General features: G+C 57.2%; 1 protein-coding gene across 1 annotated transcript; it reads left to right on the forward strand.

Annotated features, from left to right (window-relative positions):
- The first annotated feature begins 4,212 nt into the window (after nt 1-4,212).
- EPHB4 (EPH receptor B4) lies at nt 4,213-21,367 on the forward strand. Its single transcript, XM_032872533.1, has 17 exons — nt 4,213-4,733; nt 7,446-7,516; nt 7,757-8,044; nt 8,774-9,170; nt 10,537-10,692; nt 10,807-11,139; nt 11,416-11,540; nt 12,137-12,302; nt 13,550-13,652; nt 13,870-13,934; nt 14,055-14,168; nt 14,261-14,508; nt 17,858-18,073; nt 18,366-18,515; nt 18,928-19,121; nt 19,314-19,469; nt 20,615-21,367. Exons 1-17 carry the CDS (start codon nt 4,682-4,684, stop codon nt 20,742-20,744), a joined length of 2,964 nt encoding a protein of 987 aa, XP_032728424.1. The 5' UTR covers nt 4,213-4,681; the 3' UTR covers nt 20,745-21,367.
- The last annotated feature ends 1,684 nt before the right edge of the window (nt 21,368-23,051 follow it).

Consider the following 23,051-nt stretch of genomic DNA (forward strand, 5'->3'; position numbering starts at 1 on the left):
ATTAAAAAATTTAAAAATTATTTTAGGGCGCCTGGGTGGCTCAGTGGGTTAAGCCGCTGCCTTCGGCTCAGGTCATGATCTCAGGTTCCTGGGATCGAGTCCCGCATCGGGCTCTCTGCTCAGCAGGGGGCCTGCTTCCCTCTCTCTCTCTCTCTCTGCCTGCCTCTTCTGTCTACTTGTGATCTCTCTCTGTCAAATAAATAAATAAAATCTTTAAAAAAAAATTATTTTAAAAAACGTGAAATTAGGTATAAAAAGTTCATGTTTATGTAAATATGGAAATCACAGCCAGTTGTAAAAGTTAAGGTGTCAAATACTATAAATGGTACAGAATCTGGAAAAACAACACGATAGCTATAGTAAAGAATTACCTAACACCCCTGTATCATACTTTTCACATCCTACCTCTCATACATGCATACTCAGACTATTTCTTCATATGGTAATGACTTTATAATATTTCCTATGTCTCTTGTCTCCCAGCTATTAAGGCTGGTTGAAATTTTTTTCTTTTATGATTGAACATTTAGAAAGATCTCGCTGAGGGGCGCCTGGGTGGCTCAGTGGGTTAAAGTCTCTGCCTTTGGCTCAGGTCATGATCCCAGGGTCCTGGGATGGAGCTGCTTCAGTCTCTCTGCTGGGCAGGGAGCCTGCTTCCTCCTCTCTCTCTGCCTGCCTCTCCGCCTCCTTGTGATCTCTCTCTCTGTCAAATAAATAAATAAAATCTTTAAAAGAAAGAAAGAAAGAAAGATCTCACTGAGCTTTACAACTCATTCTCAGCATTGTGGAAAGTTCTGCCAAATTTGTGTAAGAGCCAGAAGATTTCAGGCCACTGCAAACATTCCTGTGCTGGGATTCACCTTAAAAACTGTTTAAATTGATGGCATTCATTAACCAGGGCGATGGGAGGAGGCAGGTGGATGAGGGGTGCAAAAGCTTAACTAACCTTCATAGGCTTCCAGTAAACTTTAGACAGGACAGGGTGAGGCGGACCCAACGACAGGGGGGCTGGGATATGGGAAGAGGGGTGACAGTTTCTGTGATTTATGGTGAAAAGGGCTGATTTGTTGTTTACTACATAGAGGAAAAGTCCTGACTCCAACGCTGATCCAAATAACTCTCTGGTGGTGTGGAGAGCAAAAAGGAAGCCCGGGACCCCTGGTGGGCTGGGTCAGCACAGCATGGGACTCTTGATCTCAGGGTTGTAAGTTCAAGCCTCATACAGAGTATAAAGATTACTTAAAAATAAAAAATCTTAGGGGCGCCTGGGTGGCTCAGTGGGTTAAGGCCTCTGCCTTAGGCTCAGGTCATGATCCCAGGGTCCTGGGATTGAGCCCCAAGTCGGGCTCTCTGCTCAGTGGAGAACCTGCTCCCCCCCCTTCTCTCTCTGCCTGCCTCTCTGCCTACTTGTGATCTCTGTCAAATAAATAAATAAAATCTTAAAAAAAAAAATAAAAAAATCTTGGGCACCTGAGTGGCTCAGTTACTTAAGCAGCTGCCTTCAGCTCAGGTCGTGATCCCAGAGTCCTGGGATGGAGCCCCGCGTCGGACTCCCTGCTCAGTTTGAAGACTGATCCCTCTCCCTCTCCCCCCCCCTTATGCTTGCTCACTCTCTCTCTCAAATAAATATTTTTAAATCTTAAAGAAAGAAAGAGCGAGCTCAACCAGCTGTTGGGGGTGGGGTGTGGATACGCCAGACAGGTACTCCCGGGGTGATGAGTGCAGCATACTGATCATGGGCTGGGAACGGGGTGATCACCTAATACTGCCGTTGGAGGACAAAGAAAGTGCTCTAATAATAAGGAAAGGAGGGCCTGAGCTTTGTTCGGGTCTATGGGACAAGCATCCGTCCAGGTAGTGACAACGCTGCTCACCTATGTAACATAATACAGTGGGTACTGAATTAGCTTTTCTAGAACATGGCCTTGGGTGGATGGAGGGTAGAGGAAATGACCTTATACCCACAGGACAGACACCTCTGCGCATTGGGGAGTCCAACTCTCAGATATCATCTCCGTGGAGAGAAGAAATAATGGGATTTCTGCCACATTTATAAGATCTTTGAGACCAGGAGCCATGCTTTACAAATCTTCAAACTAGTACAGTGATCACTTTGCACATAGTAGATGCTTAATAAAGGTGTTTTTTTTTTATTTATTCTTCTACATCTTAAAAAAATTTTAAAGTTTATTTAAGTAATCTCTACACCGGACATGGAGCTTGAACACACGACCCGGAGACCAAGAGTCACAGGTTCTTCTGACCAAGCCAGTCATGCCCCCCATTTATTCATTCTTTTATTGATTGGTCTGCATATACACTGGGTATTGGGGACTGGATTACATGCTGGGAGGTGAGTGCTAAGGACCCTATGAGAGTAGAGTGACTGGATATTTTCTTACCTAAGTTGTTCTCTTCCATCTAGCAAAAGGGGCCTGGTTCTCAGAGACACAGTGTTCAAATCTGCGGTGAGCTGCTATGCCTCTGCACCCCTCTGTCTCATCAGCCCTCATTTCTCTGTGCATCTGGGTGGGTCTCTCTCTACCATCCAGGTCATGCACCCCTCTAATGCACCCCATAAGTATGAACTGATCCCCCACCAAATGAGAAAATTCAAACAGTCAAGGGCTGAGGGAGGTTGAGCAGAGCCCAGGGTGAGATAGAGACATAATTTTTAGAGGAAAGAATTGCAGTGCACAGTGAAATCAAGGAAAAATATGTGTGTGTGTGTGTGTGTGTGTGTGTGTGTGTGTGTGTTCTGCTTGAGGAGGTGGGTGGATAACCTGGAGGAGAAGCTGAATAAGAGAACGGAGACAGGGCTGGAATCGGGGAGGGAGGAGGGGATTCCCGGCCCTGGCCTGGTCTGCCTGGCTCCAGCCAAGCCGGCTGTTTCCTGCCCTCTGTGACCCCCCACCCCGGAGCAGGACCCAGGCAGGGCGGCGAGGAAGGGCAGGGGTGTGGGGAGCAGCACTTGTAGCAGAGAGATAAGTTCGCTGGGACAAGAGGTCACTGCGGGTCTTTGCTGTCCTCTCTGCGGGGTTAGCGGCCCTTGCCAGTCCCCTGCCCCGCCCCCGCCCCAAACTCTCAGGGCATCAAAGATTCCTCCTTCCCTCTCCCGGCAACTCAGGAACTCCAGACTCTATGTCCCTTAAATTTCTGAGTCTAAACCCCTTCCTTCGGCTCTTCCCTTCGCCTTCCATCCATCCCGCTACCCACACTATAGGTGCCCCGACCTGGAAAGGGGTTGGTGGGAGGAGCACTGCTTTCCCGGACCCTCCCCTCTAACTGATGGGATGGAGCGGGCGGGGGAGCGGGTGGCGGCAATGAGAGGAAGGGCCCTCCCAGACATCCCGAGGGCCCCCAGGAGCCAGACAGGAAACAGCCTCGGGAAAGACAGCGGCAGCCCCGGTCCAGCCCCAGGGGTCAGGACTGCGGCGGCCAGGAGCTCTCCCAGTGAGAGTGAAGATGGTGATTTGGGAATCCATCCAGACCCTTTACTCTCTCGGTCCCACCTACCTTTTATTTATTTCTGCTTCCTTATTTTCTATACTCCTCCCCATCTCAAATCAGTTGCCCCACTTCCCCCATTTTCCTGCTCTATGTACCTAATGTTTGTTGAATGATTGCGTGAACGTTCGCTCCAGCGTCATCTAAGCTGGGGTCGCTGCCTCGGGGTACAACGCGCCACCCTCCATCCTCAAAAGCTTCCCCCAAACATGGTCCCCTGCGCCAACTGTGGGGTGGTGCGCGCATCCAGAAGTAGAATCCCAAGTCCGCGGGAAGGTTGGAGCGGGCTTCGAGGGCGCGGTGTACGTCTACGCGCACCTCCGGGAGGCCCTCGGTGCGGCTGGATGTGCTTCTCCGTTGCCTGCTGCGTGCTGGGTTGGGACCTGCCCCGGGGGTCGTTGGGCCCCGGCCCCGACACGCGCAGACCCGGCCACCGTGCACGTCTGGGCGGTCCCCGAGCTCGGGCTCCGCGCCCGCCGCCCCTCCCCCTTCTCCAAACTTTCTCCCAACTTCCCGACCTGCTCCGCTCAGCGCCCCGCTCGGCTTCCCTCATGAATTATTCAGCAGCGCGCACTCCAATCAGCGCGCCCCGGCCCCCACGCCGAGCCCGGGCTGGGGGAGGGGGGAGCTCCCCGCCCCCCCGCGCGCCCCTCCCTCCTCCGCCAGGCGCCGCCCGGCCCAGTCCCAACCCGGCCCAGCCCCGGCCCGCCCGGCCCCGCGCCGCAGTCTCCCTCCCTCCCGCTCCGTTCCCGCTCTGCTCCCACCCTCCCGGCCGGCGCGGAGCGCACTCGGCCCGGCGGCGCGAGCAGCACCGCTCTGGGGAGGGGGGGAGACAGCGAGCGGCCGGACCACCCCCCAGCCAGCCGGGGCAGGACCCCGAGGCCCCAGAGGGACCCCGACTCCAGCCACGTCTCGCTCTGCGCCCGCCCGGCGCAGCCAGTGCGAAGACGCCCCCCGCCCGCCCGCGCGCGCGGCGGGGACGCGGGGCCACACCTGGGTGCCGCCGCCCCTTGACCGTGCCGGGCGCGCCCGCATGGGCCCGCGCTGAGGGCCCCGACCCGAGAGTCCCGCGCGGGGAGTCGGCGTCTGCCCTCTCGGGGGGGGGTGGTTCAGACCTGGGGGGGCTAGTGCCCCCCCAAACTCGGATCGGATCCAACCCGAGAGAGGCGGCGCCATGGAACTCCGGGCTCTGCTTTGCTGGGCTTCGCTCGCCGCCGCCTTAGAAGGTGAGTTTCCCAGGGGGCACCCCGGCACTCCAGGGGCCCCCAAAGTTGGGCCTCGAAGTGAAAGGGTCGGCCTCTCTGCCCGTAGCCCGGCACCCCAACCCTGAACACTTCGGACCAATAGTGCTACACCGGGCGGGGGGCGGGGAGGAGGCGGCCCAGCGGGGAGTGGAGTTTTCTTTTGTTTGGGAAAGAGAAGGAGTGGAGCTCGGTCCGGGGATGTGCCCCTGCCCCGGCTTCCCAGACTCTTAGCCCTGATTCTGTACGCCCTTGGCAGCCTCGGCTTTCCTCCTTACTCCAATCTCTGGGAAGTTTCTGTCCTTCTTCCCACCACTGCCAAACATGAGGAAACGTTTCTGGAGGAGCTGCCTACAAGGCAGAACTTTGTGCTAGGCCAGAGAAATGCCCCCAACCCCCATTCCTCCGCGTTCACACCTTGATGCTGCAGCTCCCTGGGCCCCTGGCAGGCCGGCCACCATCTGTGCTAACTCTCGGGTCGCCCAGATCTCCCCCAAAGCCACTGCCTCTGCTGCAGTGAGGCCCCCTCCCTGGTTTCCCCAGGCTGCACCCCAGCCCTTTAAATGCTTTCTAGACCCCCAGCCCTGCCAGAGTCCGGCCTGAGTCCCTTTCTCCAGCCCTACGGGCCAGCAGAAACTGACCTTCACAGTCCCCGTGGCACCTGAACTTAGCCTAACTACAGATCTCTTTAAATTTCTGATTTTTCTGTGTCCCCCCCCCCAACATGTTTCTTCATCCATGAGTCTTTTCCCTCCTTTCACCCCCTAGAGGGGGAGCCAAGAGCCCTATAAACCCTCCTCCTACAGCCCTAATCTCCTCTCAATAAGTTGCCTCCTTACCCTCCTTCACTGCCTGGAATCAAAAGGGTCTCTGGGGGGGGCTGCTGAGGAGGTGGGATCAAAGGCAGTTAGAAACCCCGCTCCCCCAGACTGGGCAGTGCTGCTCTGGGCCGGGGATCAAAGGCTGGGCATGGGGAGAGGAGACCCTTGCCTGGCTAGGAGACAGAAGGGGCAATTACTGGGAGGAAGGCCCGCAAAGTGGGGAGAGAACCCCCCACCCCAGGGCGAAGTATGGTGAGAGGGAGGGAAAGAGGCGAAGGAGAAAGGGGGTCAGGCTTCCAGGCTGCTACCTAAGTGCTTTCCAAGCCCGAGGCCTGCACTAAGCGCTTTACATGTTCACCTTCCCAGCAGCCCTAAGGTGGGACGGATCGTTGCCCCCATTTTACAGATGGGGAAACTGAGACTTAAAGAGGCTTTAAGTAACCTGCCTGTGGCTGCGTGTGCCCGTGAAGGTGAAAGGCGGGAGGTGGAAAACGGAGGAGGGATGGCGACGGTCAAAAAAGGAGGTGGCCAGAGGGCAGGGGAGAGAGGTGAGAGGCAGAAGAACTGATAGATGGAGGCTCTCTGAGCCCGAGAGATAGGAAGAGAGAAAGTGAGTCGCTCGGAGTGTGCGGAGGACTGCCCCGAAACAGACAGTGTGTGAATTGGAGACAGGAAAACACTATCCAGCCAGGAACAATGGAGGGTGGAGACGGCAGCCTCTATCCACCCCCTTCCCAGAACCCGGGCATCCTGTCCCCAGCGTGCCGGGCTGGCTCCTGCCACCCCCGGGGGGGCCCAGGCCTCACCTCAGCCTGGCCAGGGTCCCTCCTGACCCTTTGCCCTTGCGGGAACATTACTTGGTCCTTGGGAGGAGGCTACCCCACCCACCCACCTTCCCTTCCCTTTTCTCCCGCAGCCCCCACGGAGGAGCGGTGGGAGCGGGGAGCGAGGCTGGGGGAACCTGGTCCCAGGTGTGCTGCTGGTTCTCCTGGGGGGCCCCCCACATGGCACTGGCCTCCCGGGGGATTCCCCTGCCCTCCCTCCACCCTCCACTGCCAGGGGCTGTGATGTTTCTCCTAATCCCCCCTTCCGCCACAGCCCCACCCCTCCTCGACACCCTCCCCTGAGACCAGAGCGGAGCCAGGTGTGTTCAACCCCTCCGTACACACACCCCTAAAATCTCCTCCCCTTTTCCTTCCCGTAACCAAATCCAGATGTGAGGCCTCTGCAGGCAGGGGCCAGGGCGGGAACCCAAGCGTCCTGGCCTCCAGCACTTCCTCCTCTGACAGCAGTGAGAGCTCTTGGCAGGGGGCCAGGGGGAGGGGGCGGCAGGGCTGGGCATTGGGAGCTGAGTACCACCCTCGGGGATCTGAAGGACTGGAGGGTTTGGTCTGAAAAGGGGGTGTGGGCTTGGAAGAGGGGAGTGGGAAGCGGAGGATTTGGGTTGGGGGCAGGGACTGCAGAGTGGAGTGTCAGGGAGGCAGGCCCTGGAAGGAGGGGATTGCGCCCCCCCCCTCCCCCCAGCGGTGCCTACAGTTCTTTGCCTTCCTTGGGTCAGGCCAGGGCCTGGCTCTAGTTTAACCCTGTCTGAGCTGTTTGCCCTTCTTCCCCTCTCCTCAGGGCACAGCGGTTCTCAGACGCTTAGATCTGGGAGACCTGAGCTGGGGCAGCCCAGTGCCTGCCCACTGGGAGGGGTGGGGTGGGCACTCAGAAACATTGATGAGAAAGGGGGCGGCAGAGGGCAGGGCTTCCCCCCCCCCCCCCCCGCCTTCATCTCTCGGCTCAGTTCCACCAGCTTGGAGGATGCACCTGCCTCAGTTCCCAGGGATCTGGTCTTCCTGTGCTGACTGTCTGTCTGTCTGTCTGTCTGTCTTAGAGACCCTATTGAACACAAAACTGGAAACTGCCGATCTGAAGTGGGTCACGTTCCCTCAGGTGGAGGGGCAGGTAAGAGCTGGGCCCAGAAGCCAGGGCTTGGAGGGACACCCAAGGAGGCGGAAGGACAAGGGTGTATGGGCGCTGGATTGCTGGGCACGCCACCAGCCCCCCACATCCCAGCAGCCGGGGCAGATGTCCTCTGAGCCCTTGCTCTCAGAGGTCCCCTTCCTCTAGCCCCTCCTGGATCTATGACAGACAGCCTCCCACCGACCCTCCCCCACCCCCGAGCTGACCCCCTTCCCCCCACAGTGGGAGGAGCTGAGCGGCCTGGATGAGGAACAGCACAGTGTGCGGACCTATGAGGTGTGCGATGTGCAGCGGGCGCCAGGCCTGGCCCACTGGCTGCGCACCGGCTGGGTCCCGCGCCGAGGCGCCGTCCACGTGTATGCCACGCTCCGCTTCACCATGCTCGAGTGCCTCTCCCTGTCGCGGGCCGGGCGCTCTTGCAAGGAGACCTTCACTGTCTTCTACTTCGAAAGTGATGCCGACACAGCCACAGCCTTCACGCCAGCCTGGATGGAGAACCCCTACATCAAGGTACCCCGGCGCCCGGGGCCCCCCCCCGCCCCCACGCTGGTCTGCGCGGTCTAGGAGCAGTGGATGAGTTTCCAAGGCCCTGCGCAGGGGCACTGGGGTCTGGAAGCAGGAGGCTGCAGTCCAGGGAGGGAAGAAGGTGGTCTGCTGCGTGGAGCAGTCACGAGTCTCGAGCAGGGCCCCCCTGGCTCCCTAGGGGCGGTCGTCTGGGCCACCCTCTGCCCTTCTTTGATCTGAGTACACCTTGTCCTTCAGACACCTCTCCTTAGTGTCAACCGAAGCTTCACCCCAGAACGCCTTCTCCCTGGGTCTTCTACCTAATTCCTACTTGTCTTGAAAGCTTTAACTCCCCCAGGACATCCCTGCTATGGTGCCCACCCTGGGGTCTCCGCTGTCATAGGTCTCATCATGCCTTTAACATACTTGTTTCTTTCGTTTCGGTTCCCTTGGCTCCAAGGGCAGAGCCTGGCCCAGAGTGGGTGTGGGATAAGTGACTGAACAGAAAGGGGGTGCGGGACAGAGGCTGGACACATCGTAGGAGCTGAGCAAACATTAATGGGTAACGTTGGGGCCTGCAGGAAAGGGGACCCTGGGAAAGGTAGAGAGAAGGCTCTGGAACAGGAGCTGAGGCGCTCAGGGAGAGGGTGAGCTGGGAAGAGGAAAACAGTCCACCTACCCGGTCCGTGGGGAGCGGAGGACCGCGGCGACGAATACTCTTCCCTCGCCTGGCAGGTGGACACAGTGGCCGCTGAGCACCTGACCCGGAAGCGTCCTGGAGCCGAGGCAACCGGCAAGGTCAACGTCAAGACGCTGCGTCTGGGCCCACTCACCAAGGCTGGCTTCTACCTGGCCTTCCAGGACCAGGGAGCCTGCATGGCCCTGCTGTCCCTGCATCTCTTCTACAAGAAGTGCGCCCAGCTGACAGTGAACCTCACCCACTTCCCAGAGACCGTGCCTCGGGAGCTCGTGGTGCCTGTGGCAGGGAGCTGCGTGGCTGACGCCGTCCCCACCCCTGGCCCCAGCCCCAGCCTGTACTGCCGGGAGGACGGCCAGTGGGCCGAGCAGCCAGTCACGGGGTGCAGCTGTGCTGCGGGCTTCGAGGCCGTTGAGGGGAACACCCGGTGCAGAGGTGAGGGCTGGCGTCTTTCCTGGAAAGCTTGTCCATCCACGCAGGGAGGGTCCTATACCCCGCTCTTGGACCCACTTACATTGCCATTTGGAACATACTTGGTTCTCAGGGGCACGCGAAGGGCCTGTTTTCAGAGCCCCCAGCATCGATCTGAGCTCTTATGCCTTCTTTCTCCTAACTGTGCAACCGCTTTCTGGACACCAGGGCTGTTCTCAGGATGGGGGCACTTTGCCGGGCTCTGGGGACAAAGGCACCATGGTCTCTATCTCTTGTTCATTGTGGGTTTCCCCTAATTTCCTAGTTCTGAATTCTCACTCAGCTGTTTCTCTAGAGCAGGCGTTCAAAACCTGGGTTTTGGGGCGCCTGGGTGGCTCAGTGGGTTAAAGCCTCTGCCTTCGGCTCAGGACATGATCTCAGGGTCCTGGGATCGAGCCCCACATCGGGCTCTCTGCTCGGCAGGGAGTCTGCTTCCTCCTCTCTCTCCACTGCCTCCCTGCCTACTTGTGATCTCCATTTGTCAAATAAATAAATAAAATATTAAAAAAAAAAAAACCTGGGTTTTGTAGGTAGAATGTAAGAGATCTGTGAACTTTTATAGAGAGAAAAAAATGACCTTATTGTCGCTCATTTCCTCCTGAAATTGAATGACAGTGACAGAGACCAGCGGTCACAGCTTCGGATCATGGCTATTTTCCTAGCTCGTTAAAGATGGTGTCAGGATGCTCTTTTTGACCTCTCATGTGTTCAGTATTACAGTGGCCCCTTAGACTGGTCTCTTACCTTGTAAATAAAAAAATGCACACGGCTCTGTGGCACCAACTTGCTTTCTTCATGTTTTGGTCATTGTATTTCAGTTCACTTGGTTTCCTTTGTGATCTGTGTGTTTTCTGGTGTGCATTTGTTTGTTTATTGAATATTTTATTGTAGGAGAGAGAGTGTGCGCATGCGCACGAGCAGGGGGAGGGACAGGGAGAGGGAGAAGCAGACTCCCCACGGAGCAGGGAACCCGATGTGGGGCTCAATCCCAGGACCCTGGGGTCATGACCTGAGCTGAAAGCAGACACTCCACCAACTGAGCTACCCAGGCGCTCCTTGTGACGTGCGTTTAAAAACAGACTTCTGAGCAGGGGTCTGTGGGTTTTACCTGACGGCAACAGGGTATCAGTGGTGGTGGTGGTGGTGGTGGTGGTGGGGTTTGAGGTTAACAAAGCTTAGAATCCCTTATCTGAACGGAGGGTCTCTTTCTTCTCTTAGACATTCGGGTTCTGACCTCTTCCCTCCCTGCACCCCACTTTGCATCCCATGCAACTTTTGGAGCAGCTGAATGTTTCTTATGCGTGTTCTTGATGCCCGTGGTCTTTTCCAGCCTGCACCCAAGGCACCTTCAAGCCCTTGTCTGGCGAGGGGTCCTGCCAGCCGTGTCCAGCCAACAGCCACTCCAACACCATTGGCTCCTCCACCTGCCAGTGCCGCAATGGGTACTTCCGGGCCCGCACGGACTTCCGGGGTGCACCCTGTACCAGTGAGTGACGGGTGACCCCTTAGGTGGTGGGTGGACACCCGGTGAGGACTCCTGGGTGCCCCGCTGTCCCTCCCTGGTGATCAGGTCAACCTCTGACTCCCTGGTGTCCCGCAGCACCGCCCTCTGCTCCAAGAAGCGTGGTTCCCCGTCTGAACGGCTCCTCCCTGCGCCTGGAGTGGAGTGCCCCCCTCGAGTCTGGGGGCCGAGAGGATCTCACCTATGCGCTGCGCTGCCGGGAGTGCCGCCCTGGGGGGTCCTGTACCCCTTGCGGAGGAGACCTGACCTTCGACCCTGGCCCCCGGGACCTTGTGGAGCCCTGGGTGGCAGTTCGCGGGCTGCGTCCAGATTTCACCTATACCTTCGAGGTCACCGCCTTGAACGGGGTGTCCTCCTTAGCCACCGGGCCGGTCCCGTTTGAGGCTGTGAATGTCACCACTGACCGTGAGGGTGAGATGGGGAGACAGTGGCCGGCTGGGAGGGAGGCGGGCAGCCTACAGGGCTGAGGGGGAAAAGACAGTGGCGGGGGACCCTGGGGTCGCCGGGAAGCATGGACAGTCAGGCCGAGAGGCAGACAGAAGAGTGAAAAGAGGCACAGACTTCAGGATGGGGCAGAGAGGGTCAGAGGGAGCTCTTGAAACAGCTGAGATGAGTGTAGCCAGCAGAGGCAGAGCTGGGAAAGATCAGGGCCAGACATGCCATGTGCAAATACCCTCTCCCTCACAGTACCACCCCCCGTGTCAGACATCCGGGTGACGCGGTCGTCACCCAGCAGCTTGAGCCTGGCGTGGGCTGTTCCCCGGGCACCCAGTGGGGCCGTGCTGGACTACGAGGTCAAGTACCACGAGAAGGTGAGAGTGGAACGGCACCCTTGGGGTTTGGGATTGACAGTGGGACAAGTTCCGAGGGCTGGCTAAATTCTGGGCCCCTGTGAGGTGGTTTTTTGTGTTTGTTTGTTTGTTTGTTTAAGATTTTATTTATTTATTTGACAGAGATCACAAGTAGGCAGAGAGGTATGCAGTGGGGAGTGTGGGGGCGGAGAGCAGCAGGCTCCCCGCTGAGCAGAGAGCCTGATGCAGGGCTCGATCCCAGGACCCTGGGATCATGACCTGAGCCGAAGGCAGAGGCTTTAACCCACTGAGAGGTGTTTGAAGTCCACCTGGGCCAAGTACTAGCTGTGTGACCTTGGGCCAGCCCCTTGGCCTCTAAGAGTTCAACATCCCCGGTATAAAACGGTTCCAGTAATGGTACCAACCCCACAGAACTGCGGAAAGGATTAAATGCTATAATGAAAGCCCAACAGCCAGCAGGCCTCACCTGCTACACGGTGGCACCAGGATGCAAGTCTTGGGGGCACAGGGTCAGGGCGGGGGGCCGGGAGAGGTGGGAAAAGCAGTGGAAACCGGGGGGCCCTGGCTTACGGCTGGCCCCTCCTCCCCCTGGACAGGGCACCGAGGGCCCCAGCAGCGTGCGGTTCCTGAAGACGTCGGAAAACCGGGCCGAGCTGCGGGGGCTGAAACGGGGGGCCAGCTACCTGGTCCAGGTGCGAGCACGCTCCGAGGCCGGCTACGGGCCCTTTGGCCAGGAGCACCACAGCCAGACCCAGCTGGACGGTGAGCCTGCGGGGGGGCAGGGCATGGGCAGGGGCGCTGCCCCTGCATCGCGCGGGAGGCCTTTCCTCTGCCCTTGGAGGACCCCCAAAGTCACATTCCCACGCTCCCCTCTGTCAACCATGGGGCCTTTTGGCCTAGTGAGGGGAGCATCGGCTGCAGACGCCAAAACCAACAGCGGGAGGGAAAGCCTGCCCAGTGGCGTTCCGGCTGTGTGGCTCTCAGCAGAAGCCCGACCCTATAGCCCCTTCTCTCCTCCCCAGTTGGAGATACCAGGAGGTCTCTCTCCCAAGGGCTCCAAGGACTAACTGATGTGACACCTGTTCATTATTTTTTTTGTAAAGATTTTTTTAAAAATCTTACTTATTTGAGAGGGAGAGCGAGCATAAGCAGAGGGAGGAACAGAGCCCCTGCTGAGCAGGAAGCCCACTGATCCCAGGACACTGAGATCATGACCTGAGCTGAAGGCAGACACTTAACTCCCTGAGCCACCCAGGCGTCCCAACACCCGCTGGCTGTAGTACGCTTGTTGGCCCAGTGGCTTTCTAAACCTTTTTGCAGATTGAGACATGGTTCACACACCGTACAACTCACCCTTTAAAGAGTACCGTTCAGTGGCTTTTGGCCTGTCCAGAGCTGTTCAGCCATCGCCACAATTACTTGGAGAACATCTTGGCATCCAAAAAGAGACACCCATTCAATCGCCCCCAGCCCCCGCAAATACTGCCTTAGTTTTTTCTCCGTGGATTTGCCCATTCTGGACATTCACACAAATGGAGCCTCTTGTGACCGGGTTCTTCCTCCCCTCGGCACAGGGTCCGCATGGTCTGTCCGTGTTGGGGTGTGTGTGTGTAGTCCACACCGTTTACGGCTGGAAATAGTCCGTTGTGTGGTGCTAGTGTGTTCTCTTCATCCATTCATCTGTTGACGGACGTCTGGGTTATTTCCACATTTTGACTGCAGACATTGTCGTTTTTAGCCCCTGGGGCCTCCTGGGGCCACCAGTATTTGTAACTGAACGAAATGAAACCCGCTGTCGCCGTAACGAGGTTAGGAAACTTCCTCCTTTTCCCAGAGGGACTTCGCAGGAGCCCGCGCCGGCGGAAAGCAATTTGGAAACCGTGGTGCTTTCCCGCACCTGCCCCACCGCCGGGGGCCTGTTCTCAGGGGAACACAACTCACGCCTTGAGGGCTGGTGTGGGGTCCCCGGGGCCCGTCGGCTTCTTCTGATCGAAGCTTTTCTCCCCCAGAGAACGAGAGCTGGCGGGAGCAGCTGGCCCTGATCGCAGGCACGGCCGTCGTGGGTGTGGTGCTGGTCCTGGTGGTCATTGTCATTGCTGTTCTCTGCCTCAGGTGAGCACTCTGGGGCACCCGGAGGCCCTTGGGAGGAGGGCGGGTGTAGATATCCCCCTGCCCTCTTGCTGCCGGCGAGCATCCCTCCATGCCTCAGGATAGTTGTTTTCTCTTGGAAGCTTCTCTGATCCCCGCTCCCACCCCCCACCCCGTCCCGTCCCTCTGGAAACACAGAGATGGGTGATTCCGTTTACCTTTTCTTTCCCATCGGCCTCAGGAAGCAGAGCAGCGGGAGGGAAGCCGAGTACTCAGACAAACACGGACAGTATCTCATCGGGCACGGTGGGTAGGCTTATGCCGAGGGACACGGGGCTGGGGAAGGAGCGGTGAGCCCAGAATTGGGCCTCGGAGTGCAGGGGAGGTTGTCTCTTGGTTAATGGGACCCCTCGTGTGGTTCTTCAGGTACTAAGGTCTACATTGACCCCTTCACTTACGAAGACCCCAATGAGGCTGTACGGGAATTTGCAAAGGAGATCGATGTCTCCTACGTCAAGATCGAGGAGGTGATCGGCGCAGGTGAGAGGGGAGATGGGTGCAGGGGTAGTACGGGGAAGGGGGTTGCCGGTCAGTGAGCAGAGGAGGGCTGACCCTCAGCATCCTTCCCGAAGGCGAGTTTGGCGAGGTGTGCCGGGGGCGGCTCAAGGCCCCGGGGAAGAAGGAGAGCTGTGTGGCCATCAAGACCCTGAAAGGCGGCTACACGGAGCGGCAGCGGCGGGAGTTCCTAAGTGAGGCCTCCATCATGGGCCAGTTCGAGCACCCCAACATCATCCGTCTGGAGGGCGTGGTCACCAACAGCGTGCCCGTCATGATCCTCACCGAGTTCATGGAGAACGGCGCCCTGGACTCCTTCCTGCGGGTGAGCCCCCTGCCCCCCGGGCCCCTGCCCACCCCCGGCACAGCCAAGGAGCTCAGAACCAGGACGGATGCTGGGGTGCACGTCACACTCCCTGTGCCCCTCGTCCTCCCTCTAGGACAGCTGGAGTTTCTGGCACTGGCCTTTCCTGCGGCCATGAGTGGAAATGGCCCATCTGTGGGGCTGGTGGACCCAGGATTTGGAGGGGTGGTCATTTGTCCCCTTGATAAGTACTTCCTGAGCACCCTCTGGTATTTCAGCCACTATCCTTAGGTCCTGGGAATCAAGCCATGAACATCGCTGCCCTTGACAGTGTAACAGAGGAGACAAGTCACCAAACAAGCTTTTATTTTTATTTATTTATTTTTTTAAAGATTTTATTTATTCATTTGACAGACAGAGATCACAAGTAGGCAGAGAGGCAGGTAGAGAGAGAGGGGGAAGCAGGCTCCCCGCTGAGCAGAGAGCCCGATGTGGGGCTTGATCCCAGGACCCTGAGATCATGAGCTGAGCTGAAGGCAGAGGCTTTAACCCACTGAGCCACCCAGCCACCCACTGAGCCCCCTAAACAAGCTTTTAAAAAACAGTTTGGGGAAGTGGCTTGAGATGATGGGCAAGAGCATGTTTTGTCACTTGAACAGGTTTTCCTGGGTATTATTTTATTTTTCCACATTACTATACATCCTTTTTAAAAAAAATCAAAATGTTGTCCTGCAGACCAAAATGACATTGCATTTAACAGAAGTGCGACTTTTCCGTGGGATCATTCAGTCCCCAGTCGCTACTCACATTTCCTTGGTTGTCCCCCCACGTGTCTCTTCCTCCCGGTTTCTGCAAACCAGGATCCAGTTCCGGATCAAGCATGGGACCCAGTGGTCATTTCTTTGAGCCTCTTTGATATCCAGGAACAGTCCCTTGTTACGACACTGACATGCTGAAAAGCTGGGCCTCTGAGCCCCTTGAATGATGTGTCGCCTTCTAGATCGATCGGCTTTTTCCCTGTGGGGTTGGTTAGCGTGTTTCTGTAGTTAGGAGAAGATAGATCTAACGTTTTGATAAGTCCAAAAATCAATATCCATGGCCTGCCTACATCGGGGTGCTGTGTGCCTCGCACAGCACCCCATCGGAGACAGGCTTCCTGGCTGTCATCAGGAGAGCTGCCAAGGCAGGCCCCAGTAGTGTGATGACAGCAGACCCTCCACCGTCGACACAACGATCTGGTCCGTTGGTATCAGACAAAGGTCCGGTTGCCTGGAGGGGGAGGGGATTTATTCTAGAAGAACCGACCTTTGTGTGGCTGGGAAAGAGCCAACCATGAACAGATGGAGGAGAAGCATGGTAGGGGAACCAGAGTGGACAGGTTGAATGGCAGAAAGGTCAAGGGCACCTGGGTGGGTCAGTTGGCAAAGTGTCCGCCTTTGGCTCAGATCATGATCCCCGGGTCCTGGGATCGAGCCCCGCATTGGGCTCTCCACTTAGCAGGAAGTCTGCTTCTTCTGCCTCTGCGCCTCCCTCTGCTCATGCGCACTTGTACACTCTCTAATATATAAGTAAATAGTCTTTAAAGCAAAACAAAAGGCAGAAAGGCCAGTAAATGGGACCCCTGGGTGGCTCAGTGGGTTAAAGCCTCTGCCTTCCTCTCAGGTCATGATCCCGGAGTCCTGGGATCGAGCCCCACGTCGGGCTCTCTGCTCAGCAGGGAGCCTGCTTCACCCTCTCTCTCTACCTGCCTCTCTGCCTACTTGTGATCTCTCTCTCTGTCAAATAAATAAAGGAAGGAAGGAAGGAAGAAACGCCGGTAAAACTGGCCCGAGCAGAGGAACAGTGGTACATTTCGATGTACATAGTGATCAGACCCCATGAGCCTTGTGCCCTTAAGGAATTTGGATTTGATTAGAAGTTCAAGGGGTTGCCAAGGGATTTCAGCTGGAGAGGGGTGATTTCAGGAGCTCCGTTTGGTGGTGCTGGGGACCAAGAGCCAGGAGCCAGTGGGAAGACTTGCAGTCCTTTGGGGTGTGAGGGTTGTAGAGGGATGTGGAGAAGTGGCTGCATTCGGAGCATGTTTTGGAGGCAGTACCTGCTGCTGGATTTTAAGTGACTGGACTGGTAAGGGGGAGAGGGATCACAGACTCCAGGGTCTGCCCTGAGCATCTGGCCAGCGGTGTTTCCACAAGCTGAGATTCAAGGCTGGGGTAGGTGCTGGCTTGGAGAATGGATTCAAGATTCGGGTTTTGGACTCTGTCCCTCACCCTGCTTGGCCGCCACGGGTCCCCTGGGTGTTTCCTGAACCCAGAGTATGGGATTCTTTCACTGTGACTGGCTAACTTATCTGGTGAGAGCAGACTCTGTCGAGGTCAAGGTCAAGCTTTCGGTCTTGGTTTTGGGCTGTGGTCATTGATCACACCCCGTTTTTCAGTGCTCTTGGAAGCTACACACAGCTGGTCCAAGAGGGCCAAGCAAGTTTGCTCTGGGTTGGCCCCGATGCGTCTGCGCCTGTAAACAGTTAGCTCCGAGCACACTCCGACTGTCCAAACTGTTGCTGCCCTATAGCCCATAAAATGAACATACTAGATCATAAGCATTTGTTGAGTACGCCCTGGATGTAGAGCTCCGTGCTAGAGTAAATAGAAGAAAATGTTAATGTAATCTCTCTCTCTCTCTCTTTTTTTTTTTTTAACATTTTCGAGGTGCTCATGTGACTTTTTTCTTTTTGTAAAGAATTTATTTATTTATTTGAGAGACAGAGATCACAAGTAGGCAGAGAGGCAGGCAGAGGGAGAGGAAGGGAAGCAGGCTCCCACGGGGCTCGATCCCAGGACCCTGGAATCATGACCTGAGCTGAAAGCAGAGGCTTTAACCCACTGAGCCACCCAGGCGCCCCAACGTAATCTCTTTACAACAATTTTTTAAAAAGATTTATTTATTTATTTATTTATTTGAGAGAGCGTGCATGAGCGAGAGCGGTTGGAGGGGAGGGGCAGAGGCAGGGGGAGAGAGGCAGACTCAGCAGACTCTGGGCTGAGCCTGGAGTCCCTCGCGGGGCTCGATCTCACGACCTTGAGATCATCGCCTGAGCTAAAATCAAGAGTCGGACCCCTAACTAACTGAGCCACCCAGGCGCCCCTCCTCAGAATCTTAAGCATCATGTCACATTAGTGCAGCGAGAGCTGAGGGAGCTCAGGAAGGGTAAGAGAAGGGAAAAGGGCTTGCCTGGGAAGTCAGCAGGCCTGCCATGCACGGGAATATGAATGAGATGGGTCTGCGAGTGGCAGATCGGGTTCAGAGCGCGGAGGGCAAGGGGAAGGGCGGGTGAGCGGTCCTGACCTTGCCCTCTCCCTTGTCCAATCTCCAGCTGAACGATGGGCAGTTCACGGTCATCCAGCTGGTGGGCATGCTGCGGGGCATTGCCTCGGGCATGCGCTACCTTGCCGAGATGAGCTACGTCCACCGAGACCTGGCCGCCCGCAACATCCTGGTCAACAGCAACCTCGTCTGCAAGGTGTCGGACTTCGGGCTTTCCCGGTTTCTGGAGGAGAACTCTTCTGACCCCACCTACACGAGCTCTCTGGTGAGGCCAGGGGACCCGTGTCTGAACTCGGTTCTTAGGGCCAGGTGGGCAAGGTGGGGAGGTGGAGGGGTTGATGGTTCTGGCTCAGACACCGGATGTAGGCACAGACTGTGGAGGGGGCGGGCGGTCAGCTTAGGGAACCCGACTTCCAGTGTCCAGGAAAAGAACAGAGTTAAGGAGCTGTGTGTCTGAGTCCCAGAAAGAAAGGGAGCCTGGGGGAAAGGCAGAGGTGGGGGCAGGATGCCTGGATCCATTGAGTCCCTTAGCTCACCTTTTCTTCTTATATCTTTAGGGTGGAAAGATTCCCATCCGATGGACAGCCCCCGAGGCCATTGCCTTCCGGAAGTTCACATCTGCTAGTGACGCCTGGAGCTACGGAATTGTGATGTGGGAGGTCATGTCATTTGGGGAACGACCATACTGGGACATGAGCAATCAGGATGTAAGTGTCCCGTGGTCCTACGAAGCTTTCCTGGAATGTTCTCTCATGGGGGGTATGGGGTGTTGGGAGGAGTGGGAGTCCCCAGAGAGCTCATCACTGTTGGGTCATTGATGGAGGCACAAAGTAGAGTTGATCTTTGTATCCAAGACTTTGATACAGCATGTCTGGTCACAGAAGGACACGGAGAAGGAGGGCAGGGTTGGGAAGATACTCATCTAGATCTTAGCCCGGAGCCACTGGGGCATCAAACCACAGCCAGCTTCGACCTCGGCCAGGAGGACCCTGAGTCTGCCATTCTCAGGGCCTGTGGCACCTGTCCCAGCATCTGCTGAGTCACCATCTTCTGGGGGGTCCTCTGGCATCCTTGTTCTCCTGGGAGATCCTCACCCAGTGCGTGTGCCTGTCATTCCAGGTGATCAATGCCATTGAGCAGGACTACCGGCTGCCCCCGCCCCCAGACTGCCCCACGTCCCTGCACCAGCTCATGCTGGACTGTTGGCAAAAGGACCGGAATGCACGGCCCCGCTTCCCCCAGGTGGTCAGTGCCCTTGACAAGATGATCCGGAACCCAGCCAGTCTCAAAATCGTGGCCAGGGAGAACAGCGGGTGAGGACCCCAGAGGGTAGGCCTCCTTCCCACACTCTGCCACCACCTGAGAACCACCCCACCCTCCCCCTCAGAAGTGTCCGGCCCTCTGGTGGTATGTGGGATTGTCCATTGTCTTCGTCTGTGGCTCAAAGTCCCCACCCTGACGTAGCCCCAGAACTCAGCTCACCGCTCCCCACCCTTGCCTTCCAGGGCCTCACACCCGCTCCTGGACCAGCGGCAGCCTCACTACTCCGCTTTTAGCTCGGTGGGTGAGTGGCTTCGAGCCATCAAGATGGGACGATACGAAGAAAGTTTTGCAGCCGCTGGCTTTGGCTCCTTCGAACTGGTCAGCCAGATCTCCACTGAGTAAGTCGTGGCAGGGGCTGGAGGTGGCGGCTGAGATCCAGGCAGTCTCGGGGCACCTAGGGACCAGAATTAGGCCTGCCAGTTTAGCAGGGGCCTTTGCAGGCAACTCCTGGTGCCAACTCTGTCATCTAGAGTACCCCGAAGTAGCAGCTCTGGGGACTGAGGGCCCAGGGCCCGCCTCACCCCCTTGAGCCACCTCAGCCCCGGGCCATCTTGCTCCTGTCCTGCCCTGTGTATCTCTCCTTGTGCATCTATCTACATTCCAGACCCTGCTCTCACATTAACAAAGTGTCAGCTCTGGCTGCTTTCCCACCCATAAAAGGAGAAGGTTGGACGGGGTTTTGGAGACCATTTCCAGCTTTAATGTTAAATGGTTTTATGGTTCCAACACCTCCCTGGCACTGTGTCCCCCTAGTTGGCCTCTCTGGTTCTCTACCTCTCGGCCTGCGCATTTCCCTCCCAGGCTCTCTTTGCAGCCCAGGTTTGAATAACACAGGGAAGGAAGAGAAATCTGGAACCGGAGGGCGAGGGCGGGAGGAGTCTCCCAGTGGGGCAGACCATGCCCCCCGCCCCCACCGCCCTGACTTGTTCCAGCGACGCCCTGACACAGGTCCCTGCTCTCCATTTCCCACCTCTGCTGTTTTCCCTTATCTCGGGCTCCAGGCCTCAGGATGGGGGGGGGAGGTGGGGGCAGCTCGTTTTCGCTCCGCCCCGCCCCTTCCTCTCCACCCCCTCTTCGTCTTTTGGGCTTTTTCCTTCTGACTTCTCTTTTCTCCTCTAGAGAAATCTGTGCAGCCTCTTCCCCCACCGTCATCTTGTGCGCTTTTCTCTCTTTCATTCCAACCCCTTCGCTGATTCTCTGCCTTTTCCTAATCCTTGCCGGAGCCCCAAGCTGCAGCCCGGCAACCTCCCGTCTCTGGCCAGCCCTGCTGCGCCCCTCCACTGCAGCTGCGCGGAAGGACTACTTCCAACTCCTACAACCTCTGGAAACTGCCCGCAACTATTGGCAACTGCTGACGCGTACCCCTCCCCTGCCGGCCTTCCTGATTGGCTGACATTCCAGGGGCGGGGCGTGGTGTCTGGCGCTAAGACAACCTCCCCGGGAGCCCTACGGCCTCAGCTAGCTCTCTCCCTCCTTTCCCCAGGGACCTGCTCCGAATTGGAGTCACTCTGGCGGGGCACCAGAAGAAAATCCTGGCCAGTGTCCAGCACATGAAGTCCCAGGCCAAGCCTGGAACCCCAGGCGGGTCGGGAGCACCAGCCCCCCAGTACTGACCTGCACCTGCTTGTCTGCCCCACGGCTCTGGAGCGGCGGGAACTTCCCAGCTGGGGACACAGCTCCCCTTCTTCCTGGGCAGAGCCGGATAGAGGACCCAAGAGGTCACCATACCCGGGCCCCACTGGATTGCACTTTGAACCCATGGGGGTTGGTGGGGGGTGGGGGGGGAGCCGGCAATTTGGAGAGACAGGATTTGAGGATTCTGCCATAGGAGTGTAGAAATCATCACATGCCCCCCAGGCGGGAAGCCCTTCCCTCAGGATTGGGTGTGACCAGAGGGAAAAAGGAAGCGCCTCTAATCTGCCGGCTTCCCAGGGGTGGTTGGGCTTGATTCCCACAGCCTCCCTCTGATCCCCAATTAGGGCCCCGGTGCCCCTCCTCACCTCAAAGGGCCAGTGCACTGCCCTGTAGACCAAAGAGAAGAGGGTAACGAGCCTGAGAGCTCGGAGTGGAGCGCGCCGCATCTCGGCGGGAGGCGGGAAGGGGCGTCGTGGACCAGTGACAAAATCATTGGACACGGATGTCCCCGACCTTGCTGCTGTCTTCCCGAACTCAGTTTTCCCTTGTAAATGCCCCTCCCCCATCTGCTGCCTTCATATTGAAGGTTTTCGAGTTTTAATTTTTTGTTTTGGTCTTATTTTTCCTCCCCCTCCCCACACCCGTTTTTTGTCGTTGTTCCTTGTTGTTTTGTTTTTTTTTTCCTGTCCTTGTCATAACTATCTGTGTTGGGGTGGGGAGGGCCTGTTTTATTATTGCCTCCTTTGCCCTGGGGTGAAACAGGGACTCATCGTCGTGTCTGTTTCCGGAATAGTGCCTTGGTCCCACCACAACTCCCAGACACCATCCTGCCCCCACGGAGCCCCAAGCTGTGTCCATGAGGGAGTGTGGGGGGTGAGGTGGTGGTGGAAACCAGAGACAGACACCGGTGCTTGGAGGGATTCTTAAATTATATTTAAAACAATCTTTTTTTGTATAAATAAAAGAAAATGGGAAGCGTTGCAGTCATGGAGGTGATTGGGATTGGGGGATGGACTAGGTTTCTGCGGAGAATGGGGCCTGGGTGTGGAGGAGGGGTCGGAGGTCTGGAGACAGGGCTGTGGGGGGCTGCGGGCTTGGTTCCCAGTCCCAGGGTGTGTTTGAGGTGGTGGGGTGGGGGCAGTGGGAGATGAGTCATTGGCAGCTGCTTCTAACGGCTCCAGATGGCTCTGCCAAGAGCCTGGGGCACCTCCGGGGTGGGGCTGCCCCTTCCCTCCTCAGCCCAGTTCCCCAGCGCTGGGAGGGGGCCAGGGAAAGCCTTGAGCTTATAGCCCTGCCCTACAGCCCCCGATGGGGAAGTGGGGGGCATTGGCTGGGGTGGGGGTCCACTCAGATGGAGACAGATGTGGGCCAGATGTGGACAGCTGGGGTTGGTTTAGAGGCAATGGGGGGAAGAGGCTGCATGGGCTGTGGGGGAGGGGCAGAGAGCTGGTATGAGGGATGTGGACCCCCCATGGGTGTGCGCGCGCGCACACACACACACACACACACACACACTCACACTCACTCGCTCTAGGCTGAGTCTTGGGAAGACAATTCCCTCTTTCAAGATGCTGCCCAGGCAGGTTCTCCCAGCCTCTTGGGAAGGGGAGGGGAAACCACCTGAGTGTCTTCCCCCAACTTCTCCCTCCCAAACAGGAAGACCGGAATGGGGTCAAGCCCCTGCTAGTCTTTGTGGCCATCTTCTGTTCCTTCCCTCCCAGTCTGCTCACTCCCAGGGACACCTGCAGGGGCCAGCGCCATTTAGCTGGGGCACCCGTGCAGTTTCTGCCTCAGTTGCCCCCTGTTGTGTTGGGATCCGTGCAGGACCCCAAATCACAGCTGCCCTTCCCAGTCTAGGGAATCCCAGGTGGTGATCCTGTCTGCAGTTTCCTACCTGTAGCAACCTCTTCTGGAGTCCCAAATACTCTGGAATCCTCTGTCCCCTCCCTCGATGAACCATCACCCATGTTTTGTACACCCAAGGGGTCTGGGAGGGACACCAAAGATGGAGGGGGCCTGGGTCCCAGAGGAGGAGGTCTCTCTGGAGGATGCCGGCCCAGGCCAGCCCTTTCCCCTGCCAACCAGATATCTGGGCTAGATAAGGTGACCTCAAGTTGTTGAGGTGAGGAACAGAGGTCAAGATGACAGGACACAAATGAGTAACAGGTAAACGGGGAAACAGGACGTGAAGGGAGCTGACATGGGGGCAGGTGTGCAGCAGGGAGCCCCCCATGCCCAGGCTAAAGCACCAGCCAGCTCGTAGAACCCCCTGAGTGCTCCAGCCA

This window comes from Lontra canadensis, unplaced genomic scaffold, assembly GCF_010015895.1.
Source record: "Lontra canadensis isolate GAN:19392208 unplaced genomic scaffold, GSC_riverotter_1.0 scaffold45, whole genome shotgun sequence".
Lineage (NCBI taxonomy): Eukaryota > Metazoa > Chordata > Mammalia > Carnivora > Mustelidae > Lontra > Lontra canadensis.